Here is a 26,274-nt window from a genome sequence, read left to right as displayed (position 1 = left end):
GCATACCTCTCTATCAGTGTTACAGAGGGTGGACAATTCATGAGTTTACCCTATATAAGCTTTATACAGAGTAAAAAGTATTTATTTGGGGTCTGGATCCCATTGGGAGCTGGGTGTCTGGGTACTGGAGATTGAAAACAGCTCAGCAGGTTAACTGTTAAGTCTGCAGCTTTGGGGGCATGGACCAGACCCTGGGTCTGTGTTGCAGCAGGCTAGTGTGTCTGGCTCAAAAAAGACAGGGTTCTGGAAGTCCCAAGCTGGGAGGGGAAGTGGGCTCAGAGGTAATTTCAGCACATCAGGTGACAGTCCAAAGGGGGTCTCTGTGAGCAAACCCATTACATTACTTTTCCTTTTTGACAAGTGGGGAAACAAAATCAAGGGGGTTGCATCTTCCTTAGGTTACAGGAGTCACTGACAGAGCTGGGAATAGAACAAAGATCTCCCATTTCCTAAGTCCTCTCTTTAACCAACCATGCTTTAAATATTTGGACAGTTCTCTGACCATGAGACAGTACCTTTAACATTGAGAAACAGTATTTAACACTGATGTCCATGAAACTCTATGGCCACTGATTCTTATAAGACACGCAGGAGAGTTTTATCTGTTTGGCTTCTATTTCTGTACAATGGAAAATGAAATACAATCATGAAAGAGAATTAGGGCCATGAATGTTACACGAACAAACAAAAACACCATGCCAGAAGCTTGTTCTTTCAGAAGATTAATGTGCAATTGTAAGGACAAATATGAGGCTCAGTAAACCTCCCTTGAACCTCCCAATGGGTTATAGGTATTGAGCCAGTTTAAGCCAGGGTTCCTACTTGACTCATGATCATTCCAGTTTTGGTTAAGAGAGACACTCAATGAATCAAATTAAAAGCTCTGAGTTGAACATTAGCTGTGGATCCACAGAACAAAAATAATTATTGCTACCTATCAGCTGCGCCATTAAAAGAAAACAGGAACCAAAACAGAAGCTATTTCAAATGTCAAGATAGCAGCTTCAAACAGAGCAACGCAGTTGGGTTGAAATTGCCACATACAATCCAACAAAATAAAGAAAACTGTTTATTACCAGGGCCAGCGCTAGGTAAGGCTAATTGCTCCCTGTTCCACTTTGAGAAGTTCACTGTCAAGATCCAGCCTTGACTCTCCTGGCTCAGTGAGTATAAACAGCCACGGTCAACAAGACCACTAACCTGCTTTCTCTCCCGCACTCCCACCCCGCCAGAGATCTGGTGACACTGCCATGTTTGTAGGATGGGGATGGGTCCCATTTTGAGTTCTCCTGCAGTCTCATGGATGGGGATGCAGAGCAGAGCCCAATGGGAAGAGGAGTCATGGGCAACATGAAGATGGGTGGGTTGATGTGCACTGCAGATTGAACCTCATATGATAATTTCACAGACTGTCCCCCAAAACCCAGGGTCAACACTGGTTATTATAGTCCCCGTGGTACCAAAGGCCCTATTGGCTCATTTCAAGTCACTGTCACACATTAGCAGGATTCGAAAGAAAAAAAGATCTCTTCCCTTTCACATCTTCTTCATCTTCTTCTTGCAGCGTTGGTTGAAGACAGGCGAGGATCCCATCAGGCTGTCAGGAGAATGAGAACCATAACTGCTCTCAGAGCCATTGGGGCTCTGCGGCATCCCAGCTTCACTCATGCCCGACATGGGCTCCTCGAAGACATCGCTGCCTAGGACCCCATGCCCATGAACATTGCCCTCCTCACTTTCCTGAGGCTCCATTTTCACCTGAGCCAAGTTCCAGAGAGGGGAAGCATTGACCTCAGCACCTGGAGAGAGACAGAGTACTCATTAAGCACCAAGCAAAGAGTGCATGGGAACACATGTACAGGTGCAAAGGGCAGCAGATCAGTGGAGAAAGAGCAAGAGCAGGCTAACCCCTAAGGCTGGGCTCATGAGGTTGGGGACAGAACGGCTGTGAAACAAAAAGACAAAGCATATAAAAGCAGTATTTACTTTGATCACCTCCCTCCTAGGGCAGGGGCTGACTAAGCCCACACTGCCCCTCACCTCTCTTCACTACAGCCCTCTGTGAAATTTCACCATGAGAATGAGCCAGTTTTAAAAGGGCCAGGTATCCTCAAGAACTCAACAGCATCAGCTAGTGTCAAGAACACAGGGGTCAGGCCAAGATGCCCAGGCCCTGCATGGAGTCAGGACTTGGAGGACACAGCAGTACAACCATGGGGTAATGCCTTTATGGGCTCTGCAAGCCCTATAGTGCCAGCAGTGCCAGACTCCAAGCTGTTCTGTGAAGAGATGGGAAATGGGGGAATCTTCTCCTCAGTGATTCCCTGAGGCCTGCTGAGGTGGTAATAATTTCTTCCCAAAACTTCAACCAAGAACTCCTTTAGGAGGTCAATGAAAGCTGGATTAATGGCCCACCAAACCTTTGCCCATTTTTCATTTTTATGCCAGCTCTTCTACTTGATTCCAGACAGGGGCAGAAGAGGACCATTAACACCATATCCCTGTCTTGACCAGAAGCAAAAAAGCATAAGATTACAAGCAAGTCTCTTCTCAGAGGCTCAGAAGATTGGCCATGAAATATGGAACCTTAAACCAAGTGACCAAGAAGTGAAAACTCTATTCAGGTAAACAGTGATTAAGCCATCAGTCATCTGATATCTGTTCAGTGGCCCATATGAAAGGAACGGGGTGGTTCTTAGTTCAGTTCATAATGGCTAAATGTCCACATCACAAAGCCCAACACTATTAAGAAGTTAGTTATTTTATTTCTATCATAGGATCGATGTGCCTTTTGTATAAGATTAAATCCAAGTTGTTGTTGTTTTTCCAACACAGTGATGGGTGAATTTTGTTTTGGTTTAACGTTGTCCTAAAGAGGAATAATTATAGATTTTTTTATTTCTGCAAATTTATTTTGAAAGAGAAAAAGACAAAAAACCCACTACAACTGATACTAATTGGGCCCCTTGTTGAGAGTCTTAGCATAACAACCAAGGACTGAAGGGAGACTGAAATCTTCTCTCGCTCCTCAAATTTGATCCCTGGAGGTCAGGGTTAAATTCACATGAAAAATAAAATGCAGATGCAAACTAAGAAGCCAGCTTGGGAGATTTCCAAACCTAGTCTGCAGACTCAAGAGGCTTACCTCAAGTTTAAATAAGCATCTAAGCTTCTGGGTGCTGAGCCAAACATTTTGTACTTCCCCTGTTACTAGTAATTATACAAAGAGAATCCTCCCATTAACATCACAATGGTATTTGCATTGTAAACTTTCACAACTGCTTAGCCCAAACAAGGGCTTAGGGAAGGGGTCGTCAACCTTTCAGGAGTGGTGTGCCGAGTCTTCATTTATTCACTCTAATTTAAGGTTTCGCGTGCCAGTAATACATTTTAACATTTTTAAAAGGTCTCTTTCTATAAGTCTATAATATATAACTAAACTATTGTTGTATGTAAAGCAAATAAGGTTTTTAAAATGCTTAAGAAGCTTTATTTAAAATTAAATTAAAAAGCAGAGGCCCCCCAGAGCAGTGGCCAGGACTCAGGCAGTGTGAGTGCCGCTGAAAATCAGCTTGCGTGCCGCCTTCGGCACCCGTGACATAGGTTGCCTACCCCTGGCTCAGGGAGACCCTATGTGGTGGGCAGCAGGCAGCACAGGCTGTGTTGGTCTAGGAGCTAGATAGCCAGGAAGAACTACAGGGCGTAGTGGTGTCCAGAAGCCTCACTAAAAATCTCCATTATGTTCATTACAAGTGAATCTATCCTCTTTTCAACCATGAGGATACATCACTAACATGCTATCAGGCTTAAGGCTACAGTCCCAGTCTAAACAATAATCGGAGGGTTTCCTTCTTTCACCAGTTTCACGTCACCATTAAGGCCTATTCCTATTAGCTCCCTTTGTCATTGAGTGTTGTCACCAATGAGTAAAACTAATTAACGTTTACACAGGACATTTCATCTTCAGAGCACTTTAACATCAAAGCACATAACAAATTAACGTATTAATTCTCAAAACACTCTCACCACATGACAAAGAAATAGTATCCCAATGTTTGTCTCCAGTTCCCCGTCTGCAAAGAGATGAAGTGATTTGCCCATGACCACAACAAAGGACATACTCAGAGGCAGGATTAGAACTCATGAGCCCCTGGTTCCTAGTTTTGTGCTCAAACCACTGGACATTGCTGTCTCCCTAATAGGCTCATTCCCATTTTGAAGATGCCGATATTCTAATTCCAGTAGCTTCCTCTCCCTCCATCTGATGTTATGCACTCAACATTGCCCAGCTCCACAGTGGGACTCCTTTAAAGAGAGATGTGATTTCCAGCACACACAGGCCCTTGCGCAGTGAACAGGGATCTTCAGAGAGGAACAGAACATTTCTATTCATACTTAGAAAACATCAGTCTGATATCAGAGGAGCACAGGGCATTGAATATACAGCTAGTATGTTATCCTCTGGGTCTCAAGTGGTAGATGCTAATACCAAGTTTTTCAGATGAATCAGTCATAATCCCTTATGGCCCAGGAGTAGTTCACCATTCCCTCCCACACAAAATAAGAGCACTTCACATTTCAGAGGCACTGCAGAAAACAATACAAGTTCCTAGCAAAACATCTGAGCGATTTGTGTTTTTTAAAACCCAAGTGTGTTATTCTTTAAACAAATAGTAGACTCCGACAGCTAGTCTCCCCTCAGTGCACATGTAACTTGGATTAAGGTTAATAGAAGAGACCTCATCACTTTTAACTGGGTTTCTGAGTGAAACACTTATTTCTGCGGGGAATGGCTGAGTTCAGGTGCTTGTATATACAAATCAAAACAAACATTCTTTGAATGTGGGAGTTCTTCATAATTTTCCAGAGAACTCAGAGAAGGTGCCATGGGCCTGACTTGATAGCCATAGAGAGTGAAACTTGTATGTAGATGCAGAACAGATACAAACACAGGTGGTAGTGGTACAAGATTCTCCCACACCGTCAACCAATATGCCTCAATTCTGACCTGGAGTGATGACTTCTAGGAGCAAGAGGGGAGTTCAGTCTCCATGGCCCAATCAGTCCTTGCTATCATTGCTGAAGCTGCTAAATTAGTGGTGGTTTCGTGATGTGAACACTCATCTACTAGAATGGGACAGAGAGCTGCCAGCCCATTTCACGTAATTGATCAAATACCAATCAGAAGGTGATGACAATCAATCACTACCAGCTTGGGCCAAATTCAGTCCTGGAGGTGAGCATTAAGTCCCATCAACCAGTTCCCCCTTCCCTCATTATTTGGTTCTTGCTCTTATACCCAGGTCAAAGAATGTGGACCACAATTTTTCAATTACACTGAGTCATGAGCTACCTGGCAAGTTTGATTAGTCTGTTCAGCACTGTAAAACTTCACAGAAAACTAACAAACTAGAAGCTCCCCCAGCAGCCAGCTGGCAGAACTAAACACGCCCAAACTAATCCAGCTACAGGCATCCTCAGACAAGATTCTCATTGCAAGTGAAACTATTTCTGTGCTGATCGTTTCAGGAAATGGTAAACTCCTGGCACCACCTCAAAAACAGAAAATCTATTGGATTCTTTTTGTAACTATTCATTCATTAGGAATCAGAATAAAAAGCAGCTTTTTTTTTTGGTTGCTTCATATGCAAAAGGAAAGTCTGTTGGCCCTCATCGTATACCCATTTTACAAGCGTTCAAAAGTACTCTCCCTTTGTTATACTGGATTGGCAGAAGGTTACTCTTATTCAAACATATACTACCATAATGCTATGCTAGTAGCAGCAAACACTTGAGTAATATTATTGTAAGCTGCAGTGCCTGAACCATTACTGTAGAATGGAACACCATAAGAGCTTACATGCTTCCAATGACTGCAGCCATTGCTGTAGAATATTTTCTACTGGATACTTTTTATGCTAGCACAATGGCTGCTTTCATGAGAGTAACATTAGTGCAAACTGTGCATCTTGCAGTATTACTGCCGAATACTCCAAACTATTTGTATGGGATAAATCTCTAGCACTTCATTAACTACATTACATTTTGCTCCCTGTTTTGTATCTTGTAAATAAACCTCACTGCTGCTTTTTAATTTAAAATAGAACTCTCCTCCCACGTGACCAAAACCAACCCCCATCAGCTGTAGCTTTGCTAAAGTAAAATACATGAGGCCATTCAGAAAAGCTGAGGGAGTGTTTACAACAGAAGGCTGCCTCTTACCCGTAGCCTGCGGTGATGCCTCTACTTCCAGATTGGCAGAAAAACGCTCACTCTGAGCTCCAAGGACTCCCACAGGCAAAGACTGGTCACCAGATGCCAGATCTCCCTCCAGCTCCTCACTTATGGGAAAGGTGATATCACTGACTGGCTCCTCCTTAATCTTCACAGGTTTTGTGTCTTCTGCTGCCTTTTCAGGGTTGACAATCTTCTCATACTCTTCAGAGAGCTGTTTGCTAACCTGCCAGTGATCATTGGAGACAAAAAGGCTGGAATTTTCAGACAAAGCAGTGAAAGCAACTGTGTTGCAATGTTCCCTCTCTCCAACAGATCACTGGTTTCTAATCAAAGGAAACAGGTACTCAAGCAGATATAAATTATACACATTAATAATAATGATGATGTTTTGTCCTTTCACAACTTCTGATTATTTCAAAGGACTTCAACAGGGTTAATTCATTAAGACTTCAATAAGGTTAACGCACCCCTGTCTGGTGAATAAGTATCAACAGCCTTATTTCATAAATGGGGAAATGAGGGCCCAGAAATTAGCAAACTCACCCACTCAAGATCACACAGCAAGTCTGGGGCACAACAAGAAATAGAACCCATGTGTGTCCTGAGTCCCACTCCTAAAGTTTAACTTCTGAGCTATCTGTCACCATTTTTAATCACAACCTACAGAGCCTGGCTATCTTTTGTTCAATGAACAACAGAAACACAGTGAACATTTTCTCCAGCCATCTGATTGAAATGAATATAGGGATGAAATTCAGCAGCAACCCTTCACCTCTAACAGAAGTCACATGCATCTGAAGAAGTGGGTATTCACCCACGAAAGCTCATGCTCCAAAACGTTGTTAGTCTATAAGGTGCCACAGGATTCTTTGCTGCTTTTACAGATCCAGACTAACACGGCTACCCCTCTGATACCTTCACCTCTAGAAACTTAGGCTCTTATCAACCATACATCATCAATGAACTGAATTTTGCAGTCTAAGTGTAGCTACTACTCGTTCTTGTCTGTATCACACATTTCTGTAATGTTCAGGAGCCTTTTGCTTGGGATAGGCCCAGGTTAGAATTACAGCGACTGTTACAGGTCTAGACTGAGGTGCAGTGGCACAGCTGTTTTAAAACAAAACATACTTCCTTGTCTAGACACACCCCAGAATAGCAGAGGTTACTGCAAGTCAAGAGTTAGCTGTAGTGGTACAGCTATGCGGGAAACACAGACCTCAAAACAGCAAGGGGTGCTGTCGGTGGGGACTGAGATTACTAGCCAGAGTCTGTCTGTTTAATAAATATTCAAATTGAACAAAAAGTTATTCATAATGCAAAAAGAGTCTATTTTAACCAATACAATCTTCATTTTTGAACAAAAAAATCTTTTAGTGAAGAGGAATCCAGACGATGTAGCTTTTTTAATAAACATCAGAACCACTCACAATTTATATGCCATTGACATTTGCAGGTCTGTGATTTATGCAAACTCTGTCCAAGTCACAGGGTGCCATGTAGGAAGAGTGTGGAAGTGCAACTGAGCTGCTCCAAAAGTCTCTCAAATACCAAGGTAGTGAGCACAGACTAAATCTCTAGGAAGATCAGATGAGGCAGATTTTGCCTCCGATCATAGACTCTACAGGGGGGTACAATTCTCTTCTCAATGAACATCAATATCATTCTCCTTCACATTCACAGCATTTACATGAGTCCATGATGGGGAGAATCTCTTTATGTCTAGGTCACTAAAACAATATATCAGCGTTTAACTCTGTGGAAAAACTAGTTCAAAAGAAACCAGTTCCCTGCAGTGATAAGAGAAATTTATATTGCATTTTTCACTCCAAAGAGCTTTATCAAATCCGGAGTTGTTTCAGCCTGAACCAGGAGCTGTTTCAGCATTCACTGAAAAACGCAGCCACTTCTGGGAACAGGAGGCAGCAGCTGTTTAACAGCTCACAGAAAGACTACATGGCAGCGTTTTCTCAGACTGAACTTTCTGTACAATTTCAACCAACCACCTCATTTCACGAGCTATATGTTAAAATTAGGTTGGTTTGTGCGCTCACTGCTTTACATTACTAAAATACAGCTAAACATCCCAATGACCCACAGAAATAGAAATCCAGTTGATAAATCAGTAGACTTTTTCCTTCTTCTGAATTTTGTTTTCCTTACATGGAAACTGTTTCACTTGTATGTCAAGTTGAACCCTGTTTAACTCACTCCATCATTCTGATAAATACCAGGGGCTTTCTAGTACTATGCATATCTCCTCACTCACTGCAGGATTACCATTCTATTCAACTAGACTCTAGAGAACCTCAGGAAATCAAAGTATCCTGTTTCTGTTATTGGGTGGTTTACACAAATCCATGGAAGATCAGATAAATTATGGGTCCAGTATTTGATGTAATTTAATCACATATTCTCTGGCTGAACAGGCTCTCTCTGTAGAAGAATTTACTTGTTTAATTTTGAAGAGATCTATTGTTTGAAAATAGATGATCAAACAAGTTGTGGAAGCTTCTGGTGGAGAAAAGAATTTGGGGAAGGTCCCAACAATTTTCCTTTCTTATCTCCTTTGTTGAGCTAACCCACTTTCTGGACAGAAACACAGCTTCCTCCTGGGCCAACCACCCACATATTTCTAGATCGGCAAAAGAGCAGACAGCTAAGGGGTTTCCTCCATTGGAGGCCAGGCATGCTACTACCACAACACTCCTAGCCCCCACGCAGCCCACATGGGGAGGTTATCACCTTCTGTTTTTACTAAAACCCTCCCTGACCCCCCAAAATAAGAGCTCTAGTTGGACGTTAACTCACTGATCCAGACAGTTCTCTATATAGCAACAAGAGACTGCACTAGGAGTGTCTTTCATTAAGCAGCATTTTTTACATCTCTATCCTTACCTGCAGCATGTAGCTGTGATAATCCTTAATGCGGTGCTGCCAGAACTTCTGCAGAGAGAGCACACTGCCAATGCCCACTTCGTGGAACACCTGTTCCATTACGTCTGGGAAAGGCGTCTGCCCAAGTCGAGCTTCTCGATCCACAGTGAAGCGCAACAGCTTGGTGAACTTCAAGCAGTACTCATGAGCAATGTCTGTCAGGGTCTCCAGGACGCTCTCATTGGCACACTCGAACCCTGCATGGGCCAGGATGGTGGCCATGGACTGGTAGAGAAGCTGCCGGCAGGAGGTCCAACTCAGCTCAGTTACTGGTTCCCCTTTCCCTCTAAAAGCAGAGAGGACAACATGAGCAGGCCTTCACCCACCTCAGGAAAATCGAGAAGAGGAAAAAAACTGTTGACTGTTAAAAGATCTGTGCCATTAATTTAGAAGAGGTGACCTGCAAAGGAAAAGCAGTTGGGTTTGGGTCCTTTATGGCATCTCTTATGTATGAAGGAGGCCTAGAAAGTTTATTGGCTGAAATGTAGAGTCTCATCTTTCTTTTTTATGCTGGAAGACACCTTGAGTGACTCAAATGTGGACTGAGCTTTCTCAGCCCTTAATTAAACCAAGAGCTTTTCTCCCAGAGATCTGAATTAAACAGTGCTAAACACACAGACAAAAAAGGAGTTTTAACAACCTGAATGCAAATCTCTTCCCCTCTCAGTTAATCAGGTTTCACTTCCTTGTTACCTCTAATGTCACAGGCCTATTAGCTCTCCAGTCATTCATGGAGGCTTCCAAGACAGACAAGATGTAAATTTGTAACGTAAAAAAACAAGCAGAGCACACACTTTGTTAAATCATAAAGTATACACAAAAAGGTACACGCCCATTTTTTCCAGGTCACCTCTAAGCAATGCACTTGGTGCTATAGAAAAAGCAGGGAGAGAGAGAGAGCACAATTTGCAATGTAACACAAAGCATGCTGGGAAATCCAGAGAAAGGTGGTGTCTTAGAACAGGGGTTCATAGCTTAGGGATTGTGACCACACTGCCCTTCCTCATATTGGGGGCAAGGCGGTCCTGGCTACATCCCAACTAGATGGGAAGCAGAGGGTAGAAGAGGTCTCAGTATGGGAGAGGCTGAGAACCACTTGCTTACAACATTTACAATATTCTCGTAATGAGAATTTTTTTACTGAGGTGGATTAGTATTTGGGAGTTTCACCAGGGAAAGAAAAGCTTTGAGGAATCTGAAAGACAAAAGAGCATATGCCTGGCCCAACAGACTTTAAAATTCATAGTTTCTGTTTACTTGGTATGGTTTTTGTTTGCTTTTTAATACTTCACTGAGTTCCAGCGGTTAAACTAGACCAGTTAATTTCACCTTCAGTTTCTGATCAGTTTCCTTTTCTGATCTCCTTACAAACCCAACTTCCTAATTCCTCACCTCCTCCACAAACACTCACACTGCCAAATGTTTCCAATAAATTGCCACCACTTGATACCTTACAGATATCATCTGCTAACTGCTTAGTGGCTTGCTTAAGATGAGAGGTTGGTCTCACTGCAACGCATAGCATGCAGATGTCTACACCATAGAACATACCATCACAACTGGCACCTTTCAGTCTCAGAAAAAATGCATGGACTTCAGAGCTTCAGCTCCACTCTGATCCTTAAAGAGGGCCCCCGCAAAACAGGGCTGAGCCATGGTATGTGTGTGTCAGGTAGTGACTATCTATCTATCAGTACCAAAACCCTTCTGTGGATACCTAGAGGGCTTCATTTGCCAGGCTCTCAACTCCACATTTTTCACTACTATGAAATTCTTTTAAATAATAAAGTTAAAGAAAACAATAGCACAAGAAAAGCCTCAGATCAGGGTAATACCTGGGGGAATAAGAATAGCTGTGTGGACCCCAGGTCATTTACTCCTCCTAGCTATTAATCTCTATGAAGTGACTTATCTGCATTTTTATTTAATTATGCCATTTGCCTTAGAATGGAGAAAGCAGGTGCTCTGATACACCAATTGAAAGATCATCCATGCTGGTATGTACCCTTTTTGTATTGCCATACTCTTCAGTAGCTCGCGGAGAGCCCTATGCCTCTTACAACATCAGCACAGGGGGACTCATTCTCCACCTTCTTCCACAGCAGAAGAGAACCACTGTCAAAGCCAGGGACTGGTCTTTTCTTTTTAGGTGGGTAGAAAGGCATGGTTAAATATAGTTAGTAGCTGTCAAATGAGGCACTTTGCAAGCTTAAACACTAGAGACATAATTCAGTTAGCCCATTTGGGATACACCACCACCTCCAGCTACTGATTAACAATGCATAGGAACATTTAGCAGCAAAGAAGACTATGGGAAAGAACCTAATTACCATGTGACCAGGACACTGAGGTCAAAGGAATATAGTCAATATAAAATGTAATCCATTTAGAGAGAGAGAGAGACAGACAGAAACAGAGTCTCCCGGTACTGTGCCTCTCTCTGTGTCTCCATCCCAATTTTTGTAGTTTCGTGAACACAGTTTCCTGGTTGGGTTTTTTTTGGTTGTTTTTGTTTTGGTGTTTTTTCCTCACAGGAACAACAGGAGAAGGTGATTAATGAATTAGTTATACAGGGGAAACAGTGAAACTTCCTGTAGACAAAGTGCTGTCAAACGCCCTGTGTAAACACACTTGGGAAGGGAGAGAAAATTCCCCCACTCAACTCCTTTGAGCTATCCTCATATTTGCCAGTGCTTGTATCAACAGGAAAACATTTTCAGATAGAAGAGCGAATTTTACATTGAAGATGTCCTTGTAGCAACAAACGTTTGCAAAAAAGGCCAAAAGATTTTTTTTTAAAAATGATTATAACTGGTAAGAATCTTGGCTTTACACCTCATTCAGAGTTTGGCATCTCCAGAAACACAGCTCTCCTAAACACTGATTCCTACTGACTTTAACAGCAGAATGCCACTTCCCACAGCTTCTAATACTTTCCAAGAAGTCTCCCATCCAGCTACCAACCAAACCTGATCCTGCTTAACACTTAATCAGTGTCACGTAGCTATGAATGAACAGAAGAATCTTTACCCCTAAGATTTAGTCACCATGGGTTGGCAAGTCCCAGATTTGCAAGTGTGTAATTTCATGGCTTAGATTTCTATCATCTCTGCCTAAGAGGATCCAGGCTATTTTCAGTTACCATAAATACTATGAGATACTGGCCCATTTGACAATAGATCCTCATTTACATCATAGATCTACATAAAGATCTATGAACCCCTCTACATTTTTATGGACTACCAGTGCGGTAGACGATATGGAGGAAAAAACATCTACCCAACCTAAGACTATATAAACTGAAATGCTGTTTTTTCCCCATCCCCATCAATGGGCCCATAATGTATAGAATATCACTTCAGAGCAAATTGACAAATCTGTCAACTCAGATCAACCAAACTTAGCCTTCAGAGTAAATGAGGTTGCCAGCCTCATAAAATGGCACATTTTCTGTGGCAGTTTCTTAACATGACAGCATGCCATCTGTCTACTGCCCCCATACGAAGCAATCAGAAGCATTCTTGTGTCCAAGCCGCTCTCTAGCAAGGCCACTTCCTTTAAAGGAAGGAAAATCTGGTGGGCCATTTCCTGTTTAACTAGCATGTTAAAGTGAAGGTCACTGGGCCAATTCAATACATGGAGCAACAACTGAGGTTCGCTCACATAAAATAACGGAAGGAAGTCATAGGCTGTCGATGGTGAGCACTGAACTAGCAGCAGGTCTAGGGAAAGAAAAGATTGCTTTCTCATGAGCACTTCAATTTTATGAAACATTACACTGCTGAGCTGATTTTTGCCAAATGAGGTGCAAAAATTCCCATCACTTGAGAACCATCTTCCCCCCACGCAAAAGAGCAAAGAATGATGCTGGAAAAACAAGGTTAAATTAGTTACAAAGTGTGCTGGAGCAGTGATTCACAACCAGCGGTACACAGAGGTTTTCCAGGGGGGTGTATCAACTCCTCTAAATATTTGCCTAATTTTACAACAGGCTACATAAAAAGCACAAGCGAAGTCAGTATAAACTAAAGTTTCATACAATGACTTGTTTATACTGCTCTGTATACTATACACTGAAATGTGAGTACAATATTTATATTCCAATTAATTTGTTTTATAATTTTATGGTAAAATTGAAAAAGTAAGCAATTTTTCAGTAGTAGTGTGCTGGGACACTTTTGTATTTTTTATGTCTGATTTTGTAAGCAAGTAGTTTTCAAATAAGGTGAAACTTGGGGGTACACAAAACAAATCACTTGAAAAGGGTATAGTAGTCTGGAAAGGTTGAGTGCCACCATGCTGGAGAACACAATGATTACAATAAGGAGAGCTCTGCTGGGCAAGGGGACTCTTAAGAACATAAGAACAGCCATACTGGGTCAGACCAAAGGTCCATCAAGCCCAGTATCCTGTCCTCTGACAGTGGCCAATGCCAGGTGCCCCACGGGGAATGAACAGACAGGTTATCATCAAGTGATCCATACCCTGTCACCCAATCTCAGCTTCTGGCAAACAGAGGTTAGGGACACCATTCCTGCCCATCCTGGCTAATAGCCATTGATGGCTATCTTCCATAAATCTATTTAGCTCCCTTTTGAACCCCATGATAGTATTGGCCTTCACAACACCCTCTAGCAAAGAGTGTTGTGAAGGCCAATACTCTTTTTCCTTTCTGAATACACCTCTTTTTAAGTATCTCCACTGTCTTTCATCTGCCTGCCTCCGGTTGTCCAGGGATAGCCAGGAACTGGTATAATTAGTGCTGATTTCACCCTTGGAAAACTGACTAGTTTCCAGGTGGATTATACCTAAACTGGCTGGGATTTGGGGATAAAATGCTGTACTAGTCCAGAGAAAGAGGGCTAATCTGCTTTGCATCCCCCAGTCTCTACTATCAGAAATCCTAATCCTCAGCACATTCTCCCCATGCAAGTTGCAACCACATTGGAAAAAAAAAATCAATCCCTAACCATTAGTGGGTACTTCCTGCCTGCTGCCACTCCCCAACCCGGGAGGGGTGTGGCGCCTGCACCTGAACCAGAAGGTCAGGGAAGCAACTAACAGAGTCAGAGAGAACAGCAATGGAGACCAGCTAAGAAACCTCTATTGACAAGTGAGAAAAAGCATTTGAGATGCTTTGGGGGGAAAGGGTGAGGGAGTAGGCTGTCTCTCTTTTGAAGATGGTTCCATGGCTGTTGGAGGCAGACAGAGAGAAAACTAGCAGTCGTGTTATGGTAGAAGTCTCCAGCTCAGACAGTAATTATAAATCTGCTGTACATTAAACTTTCAATGCTGAGAACTTAACCCTCTGTTTTCAGTTCCTACACCAATGAAAACCTGCTAGTCTTTCTTTTTGTAAGTATATACACACTCTGTTTCCTCTAGAATGAGAGTTATTACAGTGAATAAAGGAACTGGAATAGTTTAGTCATCCAATTAGTCTGATACTATGTCTCTGGCAGTGGAACACTATAGATGCTTCAGAGGAAAACATAAAAGCCAACTGTATCATAAGGAGGAAATGTCTTCCCTATCTCTATTTAGGATCTTACACACTGAACAACGAGCGCTGACAACCTTTGTACTTTTATTCTAGCTAGTGTAACTGCAGCTGCTATTTTTATTCACATAAAATGTCAGTTCAACACAGAGATTTTCTCTGTTCTATCCTAGAACTGAATAAAAGCATATACTACATGGACCTTCAAGTTCCTGTCCTGCAAGACAAGTCCCTGTCCTGCACACAATTAAACCATGTTTTGCATTAAACTCCAAATTCACCACAGCCCATTAAAAACTCCCTCTTTGTAACCCACAAAACATGTCACTCCCAAGTTGCACTGCACTAATTTTTCACAATTCTGTCCTTAAGCTTTTCTAGGTAGCTAACTGTTATAAATATTGTTTCCCTAGACCAGTGGTTCTCAGACTTTTGTACTGGGGACCCTTTTCAAATAGCAAGCCTCTGAGTGTGACCCCTCTTATAAATTAAAAACACTTTTAAATATATCTAACACCATTATAAATGCTGGAGGCAAAGCGGGTTTAGGGTGGAGGCTGACAGTTCACAACCCCTTCTCCCGCATCCTTGGTAATAGCCTTGCAACCTCGAGGGGTCCCAACCCACAATTAGGGAACTCCTGCCCCAGACCATCCTCAATGACTGTAGCAGACAAGGAGAGGGTTGGAGTTCTGTTTTTATCAATAACTATCTTAATTACTCATTCTCTCTAAACATGAAAGGGATTTACAACATTTGTCTAAAACAAAGTGAAATCTGATCAAAAACATTTTGAACCTTTACAATGAAAGCTCAACTAAAAAAAAAAAAAAAGCTTAACACATCCATGAAATGAAACAAGTTAGAATGAGTTAGCTACGCAAACTGTATGCAAAGTTAAACAAGATCCAAGTAAGCCTCACTTGACTTCCTATCTTAAGTACGTGAGGAGCTTTGAAAAAGGAAGTCAGTAGGGAAAATGCATTAATTGCATCTAATGGTTAAATTACATGACTACAAGTCATGATCTATGCCAGGGATCAGCAACCTTTGGCACGCAGCCCGTCAGAGTAAGCCCCCTGACAGGCTGGGCCGGTTTGTTTACCTGCTGCATCCGCAGGTTCAGCCGATCATGGCTCCCACTGGCTGCAGTTCGCCACTCCAGGCCAATGGGGGCTGCAGGAAGTGGCGGCCAGTACATCCCTCAGCCCACGCCGCTTCCCACAGCCCCCATTGGCCAGTGGGACCCACAATCGGCTGAACCTACAGATGCAGCAGGTAAACAATCCGGCTAGCCTGCCAGGAGGGCTTACTCTGGTTGGCCGTGTGCCAAAGGTTGCCAATCCCTGATCTAGGCTCTATGACATGACATGAGTTTTTGAGTGACCTTGGAAAAGCTACTTCACCCATATGCCTCTGTTCCCCATTTGTAAAATGGATGATGCCTGTTTTTGCAAGAGTACTGCAAGACTTGATTCACTAATATTTATAAACCACTATGAGGTCCTGAGGTATAAGGCACCATACTGAAGTACACATTACTATTACTATTTTTACTTGATGATATACACAACTAAACCATTTTCTGATGTAGCTGGCATTCCCAATCTTATCTTTATACAGCTGACTGTTTCTTTTATTGCAAGATGATAATGTTCTTGCAAAGTGTTTATTGAAACAGTGCCCCAACATGGTGTATGGGGGCACTGCATCACTACAGCTAAGACTTTCCAGTTCACTGGCAATTTAAAAAAACTGTTCTGGGTTGAACCAAAACAAAATTATATATTTTTTTTTAAATTTTCAGCAAATCCAAGCACCAAAAAAAAAAAAATTCAAATTGTTTAGTTTCAACAAAATCAAAATATTTTGTTTTGATTTAGACCATTTTAAACACCGGACTTAGTTTTAATTGTTTCAAATAAATAAACCCCACAATATTGTTCTGAAGGTGTCAAAACATTTTGATTTTTTTCTCATTTTTGTATGGGTTTTGTTGGTTTTTTTTTTAAGCCAAACAGTTTGGCAAAATTGATACAAATTAGCAAAACATTTTGGTGTTGCCAAATAGGCATTTCTCACTGAAAAAGATTTTGGATGAAAAATGTCATCCTGCTCTACTTTCAAGTGAGACAGAAAGTAGAATTCCTAGCCATTTGTGGTCCTTAAAGATCCCACAGCAGGGGTCCTATCCAAACTCAATTGGTTAATCACTTTCTGTTGACCTAAATTCCCCCCATTTCAATAGAAGTTATTCTTCTCTCCTACAACAGGTATGGAGTGGCTACCTTATTCCACCTAAGGGCATACTGTATTATAATGGTGAGAGATCTCTGTAAATAAAACTATACACCTTGGCATCCTGTAGAAAACCGCACTGTCTCTTGTTAATGTAGGGCTGGCAAAATAGACTGCTGTTTGAAAACCCCAGAGACTGGACCCCTATTATTTACCCAAAGAACAGGTGGGGCAGAGGCAGAAGCAATGCAAGTTTCCTACAAGCTGTCCCACTAGCCCTCAGTTGGAAAAGCCAGTTTTAGGGAGAATGGAATTCAGTGTCCATAACCATACAATTCTCTAAACTGGATTTGAACCAGCAACTGGATTTAAATGAGGAATCTACAGATCAAAGACTATCATTGAACTTCTACAGCTCCTTCCATCAGATGTCAAAACACATTTACAAACACTAAGCCTCACCCTGCTGAGAGACAAATCAGAATTGCTAACCACATTTTACAAATAGCAAATGAATACACAGGCAAGAGTAGAATTCAGGATTTCCAACTTTAGTCTCCTTCTCTAATCATTATACCTTAGTCTCCCTCCCTCCTTAATGATCCTCTGAGACAGTCACTCCCCGAAAAGGATTAATCTGACTGCCTCCATACATATAAAGTTGTCTGACTTCATTGCAGCAGAGACTTAATCTAAAGTGACATCAACACACCTATAAAAGTCACTCTCTGGATCACTGTGCCTTAGCTGAAATGGCATTTTGGGGGTTTTACTATCCAGAGGAAGCAGGTCATCAGGGAGGGGTGGGGAGGCAGGACAGGATGGCAGAGGCTCGTTCTCGTCCGTCTTTATGCCCTCCACTTGCTGCTGGTTCTGGGCCTGAGCCATGGCAATGAGGCTGCGCAGCCGTCTGTTGTGTTGGATGAGCTGAATGGTGTGAATGGTAAGGCTACAGGGCTCCGAGGGGATGTCCAGCATGGTGGGTGGCCTGGGCTTGTTTGCAGAGGGCTGATGTAATGGAGGATCTTGAACTTCCACAGTGCGAAACTCACGCTGAAGCAAATCAAAGGAGCTATGGTTGGCCTGACTGGTCGACACTGGAATCTCACCCCAATATCGCAGCATTTTGACACAAATAAGGTATAGTACCTAAAGTAAGAGAGAAAGGCTTTGAGGAGAGAGTAGGCTTTTGATAGAAGAAACAAAGGAGTTAGGAAACTCCAAGCACCCTTCCAGTTATCAACAGCAAAAAATTCTCATTCAAGGACATGCTGAGAAGAAGTACGATCTTCAGAACACTTGCAAGAGGGTGCTGTTCTTAAGAGATTACATGGCTGCTGCCCCTAGAGAAAAAGGAAGACAGACATAAGCTTGTTTCAGATTTATAATGCAGACTTTAGTTCTTCTGTGAATTTTTTCTTTGGGTGAGGGAGAACTGACAACCCAATTTGCCTAGTCTAGGGGAAATTTCAGAAGTCCAATGGGTCCACTGTGTGTATGGAATTAGCTCCTGGTGGTGTTCAGTCATCTGAGCACTCCACATAGATCTTTCTTCAGTAAATCAGAGCAGTAAGAACTCAGAACAAACTGTATGACTTACTGCTTTACTTTACTCCCTCCCTCAGCCGCGGGAGATGGTCTATGACACCCTCAGGAGATGGAACCCCAGCCTGGGTGCGAGACACAAAGTATTAGTCCAAACAGCGCCTTGCGCTTGTGCAGCGCTTTCCCCCGCAGGCTCCCCAGACCTTACGGAAGTCTGGGCCCCTCCTGCGGCTGCACCGTGCTGGAGGCAGCAGCCCCCAATTGCCGAGAGGGGACGGACCAGGACCACGCAACGAGTCAGCGGCGAAGCCGGGGGCAGGCCCCGGAGCTGCGAGGCCGCGGCCCGGCTGGAGGAGAATCAGCGGACGGAGCCGCCAGCGGCTCGGGGGGAAGCGCCCGTAGGTCTGGCTGAGCCCTGCGGGGAGCACAGGGGGAGGGACCGGAGCAGAGGACCCCACCCCCTTTACCGAACCCCGGCCCGCAACAGACACCGGAAGCCTCGCGCTGTTGACACTTCGCAACCAACGGACTCCGATTGCCCCTGAGCCGCTGACCCGGATGTAAACGATGTTCCGGTGGCGGAAATGGCCCCCGGAGTGGGGGTGTCCGCGCGCTCTCCCTTCCCCTCGCTGTTTGGTTCCGGGGCTCGGAGCAGGTTTCTGGGGGGGTTAATTGCGGGGACCCGCTAGGCTGGTAGCGGCCGAGCCCAGAGGGATGGAGTCGGTGGCCGAGGGACCCGAGTTCGGGGCCTTCAAGAGACCGGCGCTGCCGCCGGCGGCCCCGCTCCGCGGCAAGGAGGTGGGCGCCGCTCCCCGGGACCCCGAGGGGGAAGCAGCGGCTAGGGAGCCGCCGGCGGAGAGCCCGCCCCAGCCCCGGGCCCCAAGCTTGGCCCCCGGCCCCCTCCCCGCCGCGGCCCCGCAGCCCCGCTACCAGGAGCCGCCGTGGGGCAGCTCTCCCCCAGCCGAGGCCGGCTACGGCCTGGAGACCCTGAAGGGCGGCGTCATCGTGGGCACCCTGCGCTTGGAGGGCAGGAGCTGGTTCCTGGTGGGGCGGCTGCCGGGCTGCGCCCTGGCCCTGGAGCACCCGTCCGTGTCGCGGCACCACGCCGTGCTGCAGTACCGCGGCCAGGACCAGCCCGGCTTCTACGTCTACGACCTGGACAGCACCCACGGCACCTTCCTCAACAAGGCCCGGCTCCCGCCCCGCACCTACTGCCGGGTGCGCGTGGGGCACACGCTGCGTTTCGGGGGCAGCTCCCGCCTCTTCCTGCTGCAGGTGGGTGCGGAGCGGCGCTGCGAACCGTTGACCCAAACTGTAAACCTGTGTATGATGGAAACCACTTCAAGCCAGGGGGGTCGGTGCACCCCTAGTTCCAGCCCCTGTGGTAGGGGAGGAGGGGTTCTGGGGGACGTCCTGCCTGCAGGTGGTGGCAGCCTGTCTCCAAACTGAGAAATGTGACTGTAAACCCCCCAAACTGTCCAGGGGTAGCACCTGAAATGCCTCTGAAAGTGGGGCTGTATGTGCAGTGATGTGCAGAGTATTGACTCTGTGTACCCAGTTATCACAGGTATAAACAGCAGTGTAGGCACTGCTTAAGGGAGAAGAGCAAAGTGCACTAGGTAAGTGGCTTGCAGGGCTCTACCCACCCAAACCATGCCTCTCAGGTCTATGCTGCTGTTATTGCTGTGTAGCATCCCACTGCCACCCTTGTAACTACACACTATCTGACAAACATGGATGCAGCAGGGTTCATGCAACCTAGCCAGGAAAACTTGATTTAATCATGGATTTCTACAGAAAAGTGCATTTTTGTTGGTTGTTATAACCTTAATACATATTCTTCACAACTCAGAGATAGATGTAAGTTTCATTTTTAGAAGGTACACAGATAAAATTTTAAGTGATTTATTTTGAAAACTTTTCAGTTTAGTTTTATATGTATATTAGAAAATGAATGAATGTTTGGTTATTTCATTTACCAAAGGTAATTGAAGCAAATATTTATGAAGTTTTTGGGAGGTGAACTATCTCCTCCAGTTCAACAGGTTAATCATTAGTATTTGGAGGATTTTCTTGCCATGCTGTTTTAGGAGGAGAACATCACCAGAGAGACATTTAAATTGTTTTATTTAACTAAAACGACATTATGTATTCTGGATTTTTTCTTCAACAGCAAACATATAATGTTTTAACAAAACAAGCATATGAATTTTTGAATTTAGTTTTAACTTTAAAGTTTTTTAAAATCAGGTTTATTTTTGTTAAAATTGTTTTTAACTATAGTTAAATGAAATCTTTAAAAAAACAAAGCAGAATTTAAATTGACTGTATCAGCCAAGTCAACATGAGAAACTTAAAATATTGGCTTCTGCAGCTAACTCAATTGTCTTCATTTTCCTGTTTTTTCATAATCTGGAAAAGAAAATGAAGCTTTCCTAGGTCCCAAATGATTTCTTAATTTGGAATTAATTAGTCCAAAGGAAGAAAATTATTCTTTCTACACTGGCAGAGGAAGCTACTGCTGTTAAAAGTGAGATTATCAGTTCGACAGTCTCTGAATCCAAGTGCTTAAGTGACTTCCACCAGTTCACTGGTGTGACTTTCTTTAAATCATCATCAACAAACATATATTTCTTGAGTGGTTCACCCTTAGCTCTGAAGTTTATTATAGCTGGCATTATGGAGAGATGATTGTTGAATGTCCATGTCATAGCCAACTCCTCTTCTTCAGCAGTTAAGGTTTGACCCTGGTACTGAGTATTGAAAATATTTGCAAGAAAATCAGCTAGAGATACTGCTTGTCCCATTTGTTTTTTTTAATGCTTGTAATTTAACTCTGTCATTGCATATTTCTCTTTTTGAGATCTCACTCAGTTCCTTCCAAATTTCAACAGCGTATGCAATAAAACAGCTATTTCCCTGCATTTTGTTCAAGGCTACAGAAATAGGCTTCAGAGTACTTAGCATGTGTTTGAGATTTCTCTTAAGCCAATGTTGAGAACTTTGGCTGTGACAGTACCATCTGTTTTTTCATGATTTTGTTCACAAACTATCATCAGATTAGGCTAGTTCTTGATATAGTGCTCAAAACAGTCCACTACTGAGTTCCATCACACATCTTGTGAGAGAGTTAGCTTGGTTTCTCCCACTTTTTTTCAGAGCAGCTGCTGCAAAGTGGTTGTTACAGAAGTATTTTGCAATTTCAACAACATTAGCCTTTATTTCTGGAACACTAAAGTATTTGGCTAGGAGGTGCATCAAATGAGCACTGCAACTGTATGGTATTAGCTTAGGACTTTCTTCACTCTCTTCTAAAATTCTTCTCATCTTGGATACATTTGCAGCATTGTCTGTGACCAAGCTGCGTACTAGACATTTGAATTTTTTTTTCACAGTTTGTTATAGCTGTTACTTACGAGAAGTAGTAGTATTTTGCTGTGTGTGTATTTCCTGATGTATCAATTTTTTCTGTAAGGAAGACATTCCCTTCTTCTGTTGTCACACAAGCGTATACAACAGGGTTGTGGACATTGTTAACCTGAGTCCTGATGGGTGAAGCAATTTCACCCTCTAGACCTTTTGCACACTGCTCAATTTCTCTTTCATACACTTTATCCAGCAATTTGCCTGCGACATCTGTTCTGTTGGGTGGACTGTATCCTGGTCTTAATCACTGAACCTTGTTAACAAAGTGTGGGTTCTCAGTCATTGGAAAGGAGAGTGTTGCATTAACAAACCAGGCAATTTTTTCATCAATTATCTCTTTTTGTAATCTGTTGGTTCTTATCACAAACTTATCTATGGTTGTTTCTGGATGATGGAGATTTTTTTTTTTCTTTATGCCACAGGTGATATACTGTGGCTGTGTGACATACATGATGTGACTGAAACACTAGCATTGGCAGATAACTCTAAAACTATAGCACATGATAATGACTTTGAAGGTGGATAGTCTTCAGAATCCTGTATGTTGAGGATGTATTCTCCTAAACAAAATAAGTCAATGCAATTATTTAATTATTATTACCATACTGCTCATTTAGTATTATTCATTGATTTCACTTACACTTAGTACTACTTTAAAGGTAAAATTGTAAAAGGAAGATCTGCCTATTTCAGCTATTTATTTTTGTCACAACTGCATCTAAAATAATAGTACCATAGAGTAACAACCATATTTTTTGCTCTAACGTAAGAATTCAAGAATAGTCAGAAGGAAGAAAGGCAGTCCTTAAGAGACAAGTATGAAATAAAAAAGTTTACCAACCTGAAGATCCTGCATGTTCAGACACGTTCCTTTCATCATCTTCAATGCAACTAACTCCTGAGAAGGAACACTTCTCATGATGTTGTTTCATTCGGGCAGCCAGGCCTTGCCTTTCTTTGCTGCTCTATTTGCATTTTGCATGCATGCCTATCTTACCCACAGGTAGAGGAACTTCATTAAAATATTCCCAAACTGGGGGTCACTTGCAGCCTGCTGCCATCATAGGTTTTCCCTTCTAGTGAGAGAATGGGATGGTAGATCTCAACTCAAGGCTATATTCAGAAAGACCTCAAGACATCTGGAATATCCTGCTCAAACAGTTTCACTTTTGTTTCTACCGCCTGTCCCTTCCTTCTCACATTTATCTCCAGACTTCTTCACCTTGTCCAGATCTATTCTGCCCCCAACAATCTTCTATTCATAGAACTTTTTGAAACTTTGCATTTTTAGAGAGAGGTAAGGAATTGATTCTGTGTATACAAATTTGTGAGGGACAATAGGGTTGAGGTCTGTTGGTTCTCACCTCTATATATTTATTCATTTTATTTTTTTAAAACATTTTTGCTGTTAACAAGCATGTTATCTCTGGAGACGCAAATCCACAGGTATCTTCTAGACTGAGCACTGAGTCCCATTGGATAGATAGAAATATTAACCTAAATAATGTATGTAGAAGCCCCTGGAACCCTGTAAGAGTGGGTCCCTAATCCATGAACTATTGGAACTCATTTACAAAACTTTTCTTAAACATTACATTAGTATATTGTTTCATACTATAGAATTAGAATTTATAATCCCTATTCCATGATGAGATATCTTTGAGCTATAATGTATCTTAATTAAAATGATCTTTAGATAGGTTCTTTCCTCAAAAAGCATTTTATTAAAAAAATCTGATTTTTTTTTTTAATTTGTTTTTTTAAATCATTGATTTTTATCTGCTCTGGGATGCAGCCTGCCTTTCACTGTAGTGGGTAGTTATTCATATGATTCCTGTGCTCTACGGGCTTCCGTAAGTGTACACAGAGTCTGACTCTCAGTCTTTGCAGTTATAGCAGTGTCAAACCCATGTGTTCAAATATCATGAGTTAAGCCCTTGAAATTCATGACTTTGCAAAAATATTTGGGAGTCTCTTGGTCTTCTGGATTCTCAGCCTTTGTGGGTGCACTTGGGTCACATTTTCAAGCATTGCTTTGCGATCATGAAGGCAAGAAACTCACTTTTAAAAAGAGCTGAGAGTCTCACACATTCACGTGATTCCAGGAGCTGTAGCATTAAGAAATGCACTAGACATTGTAAGAACATAAGAACACCCATACTGGGTCAAACCAAAGGTCCATCTAGCCCAGCAGCCTGTCTTCTGACAGTGGGCAATGCCAGATGCTTCAGAGGGAATGAACAGGTAACCATCAAGTGATGCATCCCTTGTTGCCCATTCCCAACTTCTGACAACAGAGGCTAGGAACACCATCCTTGCCCATCCTGGCTAATAGCCATTGATGGAACCTATCCTCCATGAACTTAACTAATTCTTATTATTGGAACCTTGCTATAGTCTTGGCCTTCACAACATTCTCTGGCAAAGAGTTCCACAGGTTGACTGCGCGTTGTGTGAAGAAATACTTCCTTTTGTTTGTTTTAAATCTGCTGCCTATCATTTCATTTGGTGACCTCTAGTTCTTGTATTATGAAGAGTAAATACTTTAATTACTTTCTCCACACAAGTCATGATTTTATAGACTTCTATCATATTCCCCCTTAGTCATCTCTTTTCTAAGCTGAAAAATCCTAGTCTTATTGATCGCTCCTCACATGATAACTGTTCAGTACCCCATTCATTTTTGTTGCCTTTTTCTGAACCTTTTCCAATACTAATATATCTTTTTTGAGATGGGGTGACTACATATGCATGCAGTATTCAAGATGTGGATGTACCATGGATTTATATACAAGCAATATGATATTTTCTGCTTATCTGTCCCTTTCGTAATGATTTCAAACATTGTTTGGTTTTTTGACTGCCACTGCACATTGAATAGATGTTTTCAGAGAACTATCCACAATGACTCCAAGATCTTTGTTGAATGGTAACAGCTAATTTAGACCCCATCATTTTATATGTATAGATGGGGTTATGTTTTCCAATGCACATTACTTTGCATTTATCAACATTCAGTTTCATCTGCCATTTTGTTGCCCAGCCACCCAGTTTTGTGAGATCCTTTTGTAGGTCTTCACGGTCTGCTTGGGACTTAACGATCTTGAGTAGTTCTGTATCATCTGCAAATTTTGCCACTTCACTTTTTATCCTTGTAAAAACTTGTCAAGTTAGTGTGGTACAAATCGCTTGTAATATCCGGCCAAGCCTAAGAAGAATTGGACCTGTTTCTTTGACTTTGGGACAGGCCACTTTTGGATAGCATCCACCTTGGCCTGTAGGGGAGTTATCGTTCCTTGACCCACCTGGTCTCCAAGGTAAGTCACTCTGTTTTGGCCTATTTGACACTTTTTAGCCTTAACAGTTAGTCCTGCCTGCCTGATGCACTCGAAGACTTTTTCCAGGTGCTCCAGGTGTTCTGCCCATGAATCAGAAAAAATAGCCACATCATCGAGGTAGGCAACTGCATATTCTCCCAATCCTGCTAGGAGACCATCTACAAGTCTTTGGAAGGTGGCAGGTGCATTTCGCAGCCCAAAAGGAAGCACATTAAAATCATACACCCCCGCATGGGTGATGAATGCTGACCTTTCTTTGGCGGGTTTATCTAGCTGTACTTGCCAGTACCCCTTGGTTAAGTCTAATATAGAGATGAACTGGGCACGTCCTAATTTCTCCAATAGCTCATCGGTGCGTGGCATTGGATAGTTGTCGGGACGAGTTACAGCATTTAGCTTACGGTAGTCCACACAAAAACGTATTTCCTCATCTGGTTTGGGAACTAGAACCATGGGAGATGCCCATGCACTGTTAGAGGGGCAGTTTATACCCATCTGTAGCATGTTTTGGATCTCCTGTTCTATAGCAGCTTGGGCATGAGGAGACACCCGGTAGGGTGGGGTTCTAATTGGGTGAGCATTACCTGTGTCAGTGGAGTGGTATGCCCGTTCAGTCCGTCCTGGGGTGATTGAGAACATTGGCGCAAAGCTAGTGTACAGCTCCTTGATCTGCTGTCGCTGCAGACGTCCAAGGGTCGCAGAGAGGTTCACCTCTTCCACACCACCGTCACTTTTTCCGTCATAGTAGACACCTTCAGGCCACTCAGCATCATCTCCTCCCTGGGATGTAAACTGACAACCCTTTAAGTCTCTGGCATGAAAGGGCTTGAGAGAATTAACATGGTACACTTTAGGGTTGAGGTGGGGAATGCTATGAGATAGTTGACAGCTCCCAGGCGCTCTTGGACGGTGAATGGCCTTTCCCATGACACTTCCATCTTATGGGCCTGTTGTTCCTTCAAGACCATAACCTGGTCCCCTACTTTGAAGGAACGCTCTCTGGTATGTTTATCATACCAGGCCTTTTGCTCTTCCTGAGCATCCTTTAGGTTT

The 26,274-nt window shown here is 42.9% G+C and overlaps 2 protein-coding genes across 9 annotated transcripts in view; one reads left to right on the top strand and one right to left on the bottom strand.

The window, feature by feature from the left end:
* Positions 1 to 1,056: 1,056 nt before the first annotated feature.
* Positions 1,057 to 19,104, bottom strand: SUPT7L (SPT7 like, STAGA complex subunit gamma). Of its 4 annotated transcripts, none has more exons than XM_050948592.1 (5): positions 18,513 to 19,104; positions 17,625 to 18,255; positions 9,136 to 9,460; positions 6,223 to 6,460; positions 1,057 to 1,799 (listed from the first exon to the last, which is right to left on the bottom strand). In XM_050948592.1, exons 2-5 carry the CDS (start codon positions 18,035 to 18,037, stop codon positions 1,537 to 1,539), a joined length of 1,239 nt encoding a protein of 412 aa, XP_050804549.1. In that variant the 5' UTR covers positions 18,038 to 18,255; positions 18,513 to 19,104; the 3' UTR covers positions 1,057 to 1,536. The 4 variants fall into 4 exon arrangements, with proteins under 4 accessions (XP_050804549.1, XP_050804552.1, XP_050804551.1 ...); XM_050948595.1 differs by having other exon boundaries at positions 17,625 to 18,061; XM_050948594.1 differs by having other exon boundaries at positions 18,661 to 19,104.
* Positions 19,105 to 19,127: 23 nt separating this feature from the next.
* Positions 19,128 to 26,274, top strand: part of SLC4A1AP (solute carrier family 4 member 1 adaptor protein) — a 33,216-nt gene continuing 26,069 nt past the window's right edge. For 4 of the 5 annotated variants that reach the window (XM_050948525.1, XM_050948523.1, XM_050948524.1 and 1 more), the window contains exon 1: positions 19,128 to 19,732. In XM_050948525.1, coding sequence (XP_050804482.1) covers positions 19,172 to 19,732 — 561 coding nt within the window. In that variant the 5' untranslated portion in view covers positions 19,128 to 19,171. The remainder of the gene's footprint in view (positions 19,733 to 26,274) is intronic. The other variant, XM_050948526.1, reaches the window with a different exon arrangement.

Source organism: Gopherus flavomarginatus, chromosome 4, assembly GCF_025201925.1.
Source record: "Gopherus flavomarginatus isolate rGopFla2 chromosome 4, rGopFla2.mat.asm, whole genome shotgun sequence".
Classification (NCBI taxonomy): Eukaryota; Metazoa; Chordata; order Testudines; family Testudinidae; genus Gopherus; species Gopherus flavomarginatus.
The sequence above is the reverse complement of the archived record's forward strand: the minus strand, read 5'-3'. Positions and strand labels throughout refer to the sequence as shown.

Bases quoted from the DNA above. Each gene is read 5' to 3' on its own strand.
- SUPT7L (XM_050948592.1), bottom strand. From the start codon at position 18,037: ATGCTGCGATATTGGGGTGAGATTCCAGTGTCGACCAGTCAGGCCAAC. The intron at 9,461-17,624 runs GTGTGTTGATGT...CTCTGCTTTTAG, and splicing joins CCAGAGAGTGACTTTTATAG to AGGGAAAGGGGAACCAGTAA. The intron at 1,800-6,222 runs GTAAGAGGCAGC...GTCTCTCTCCAG, and splicing joins GGCATCACCGCAGGCTACGG to GTGCTGAGGTCAATGCTTCC.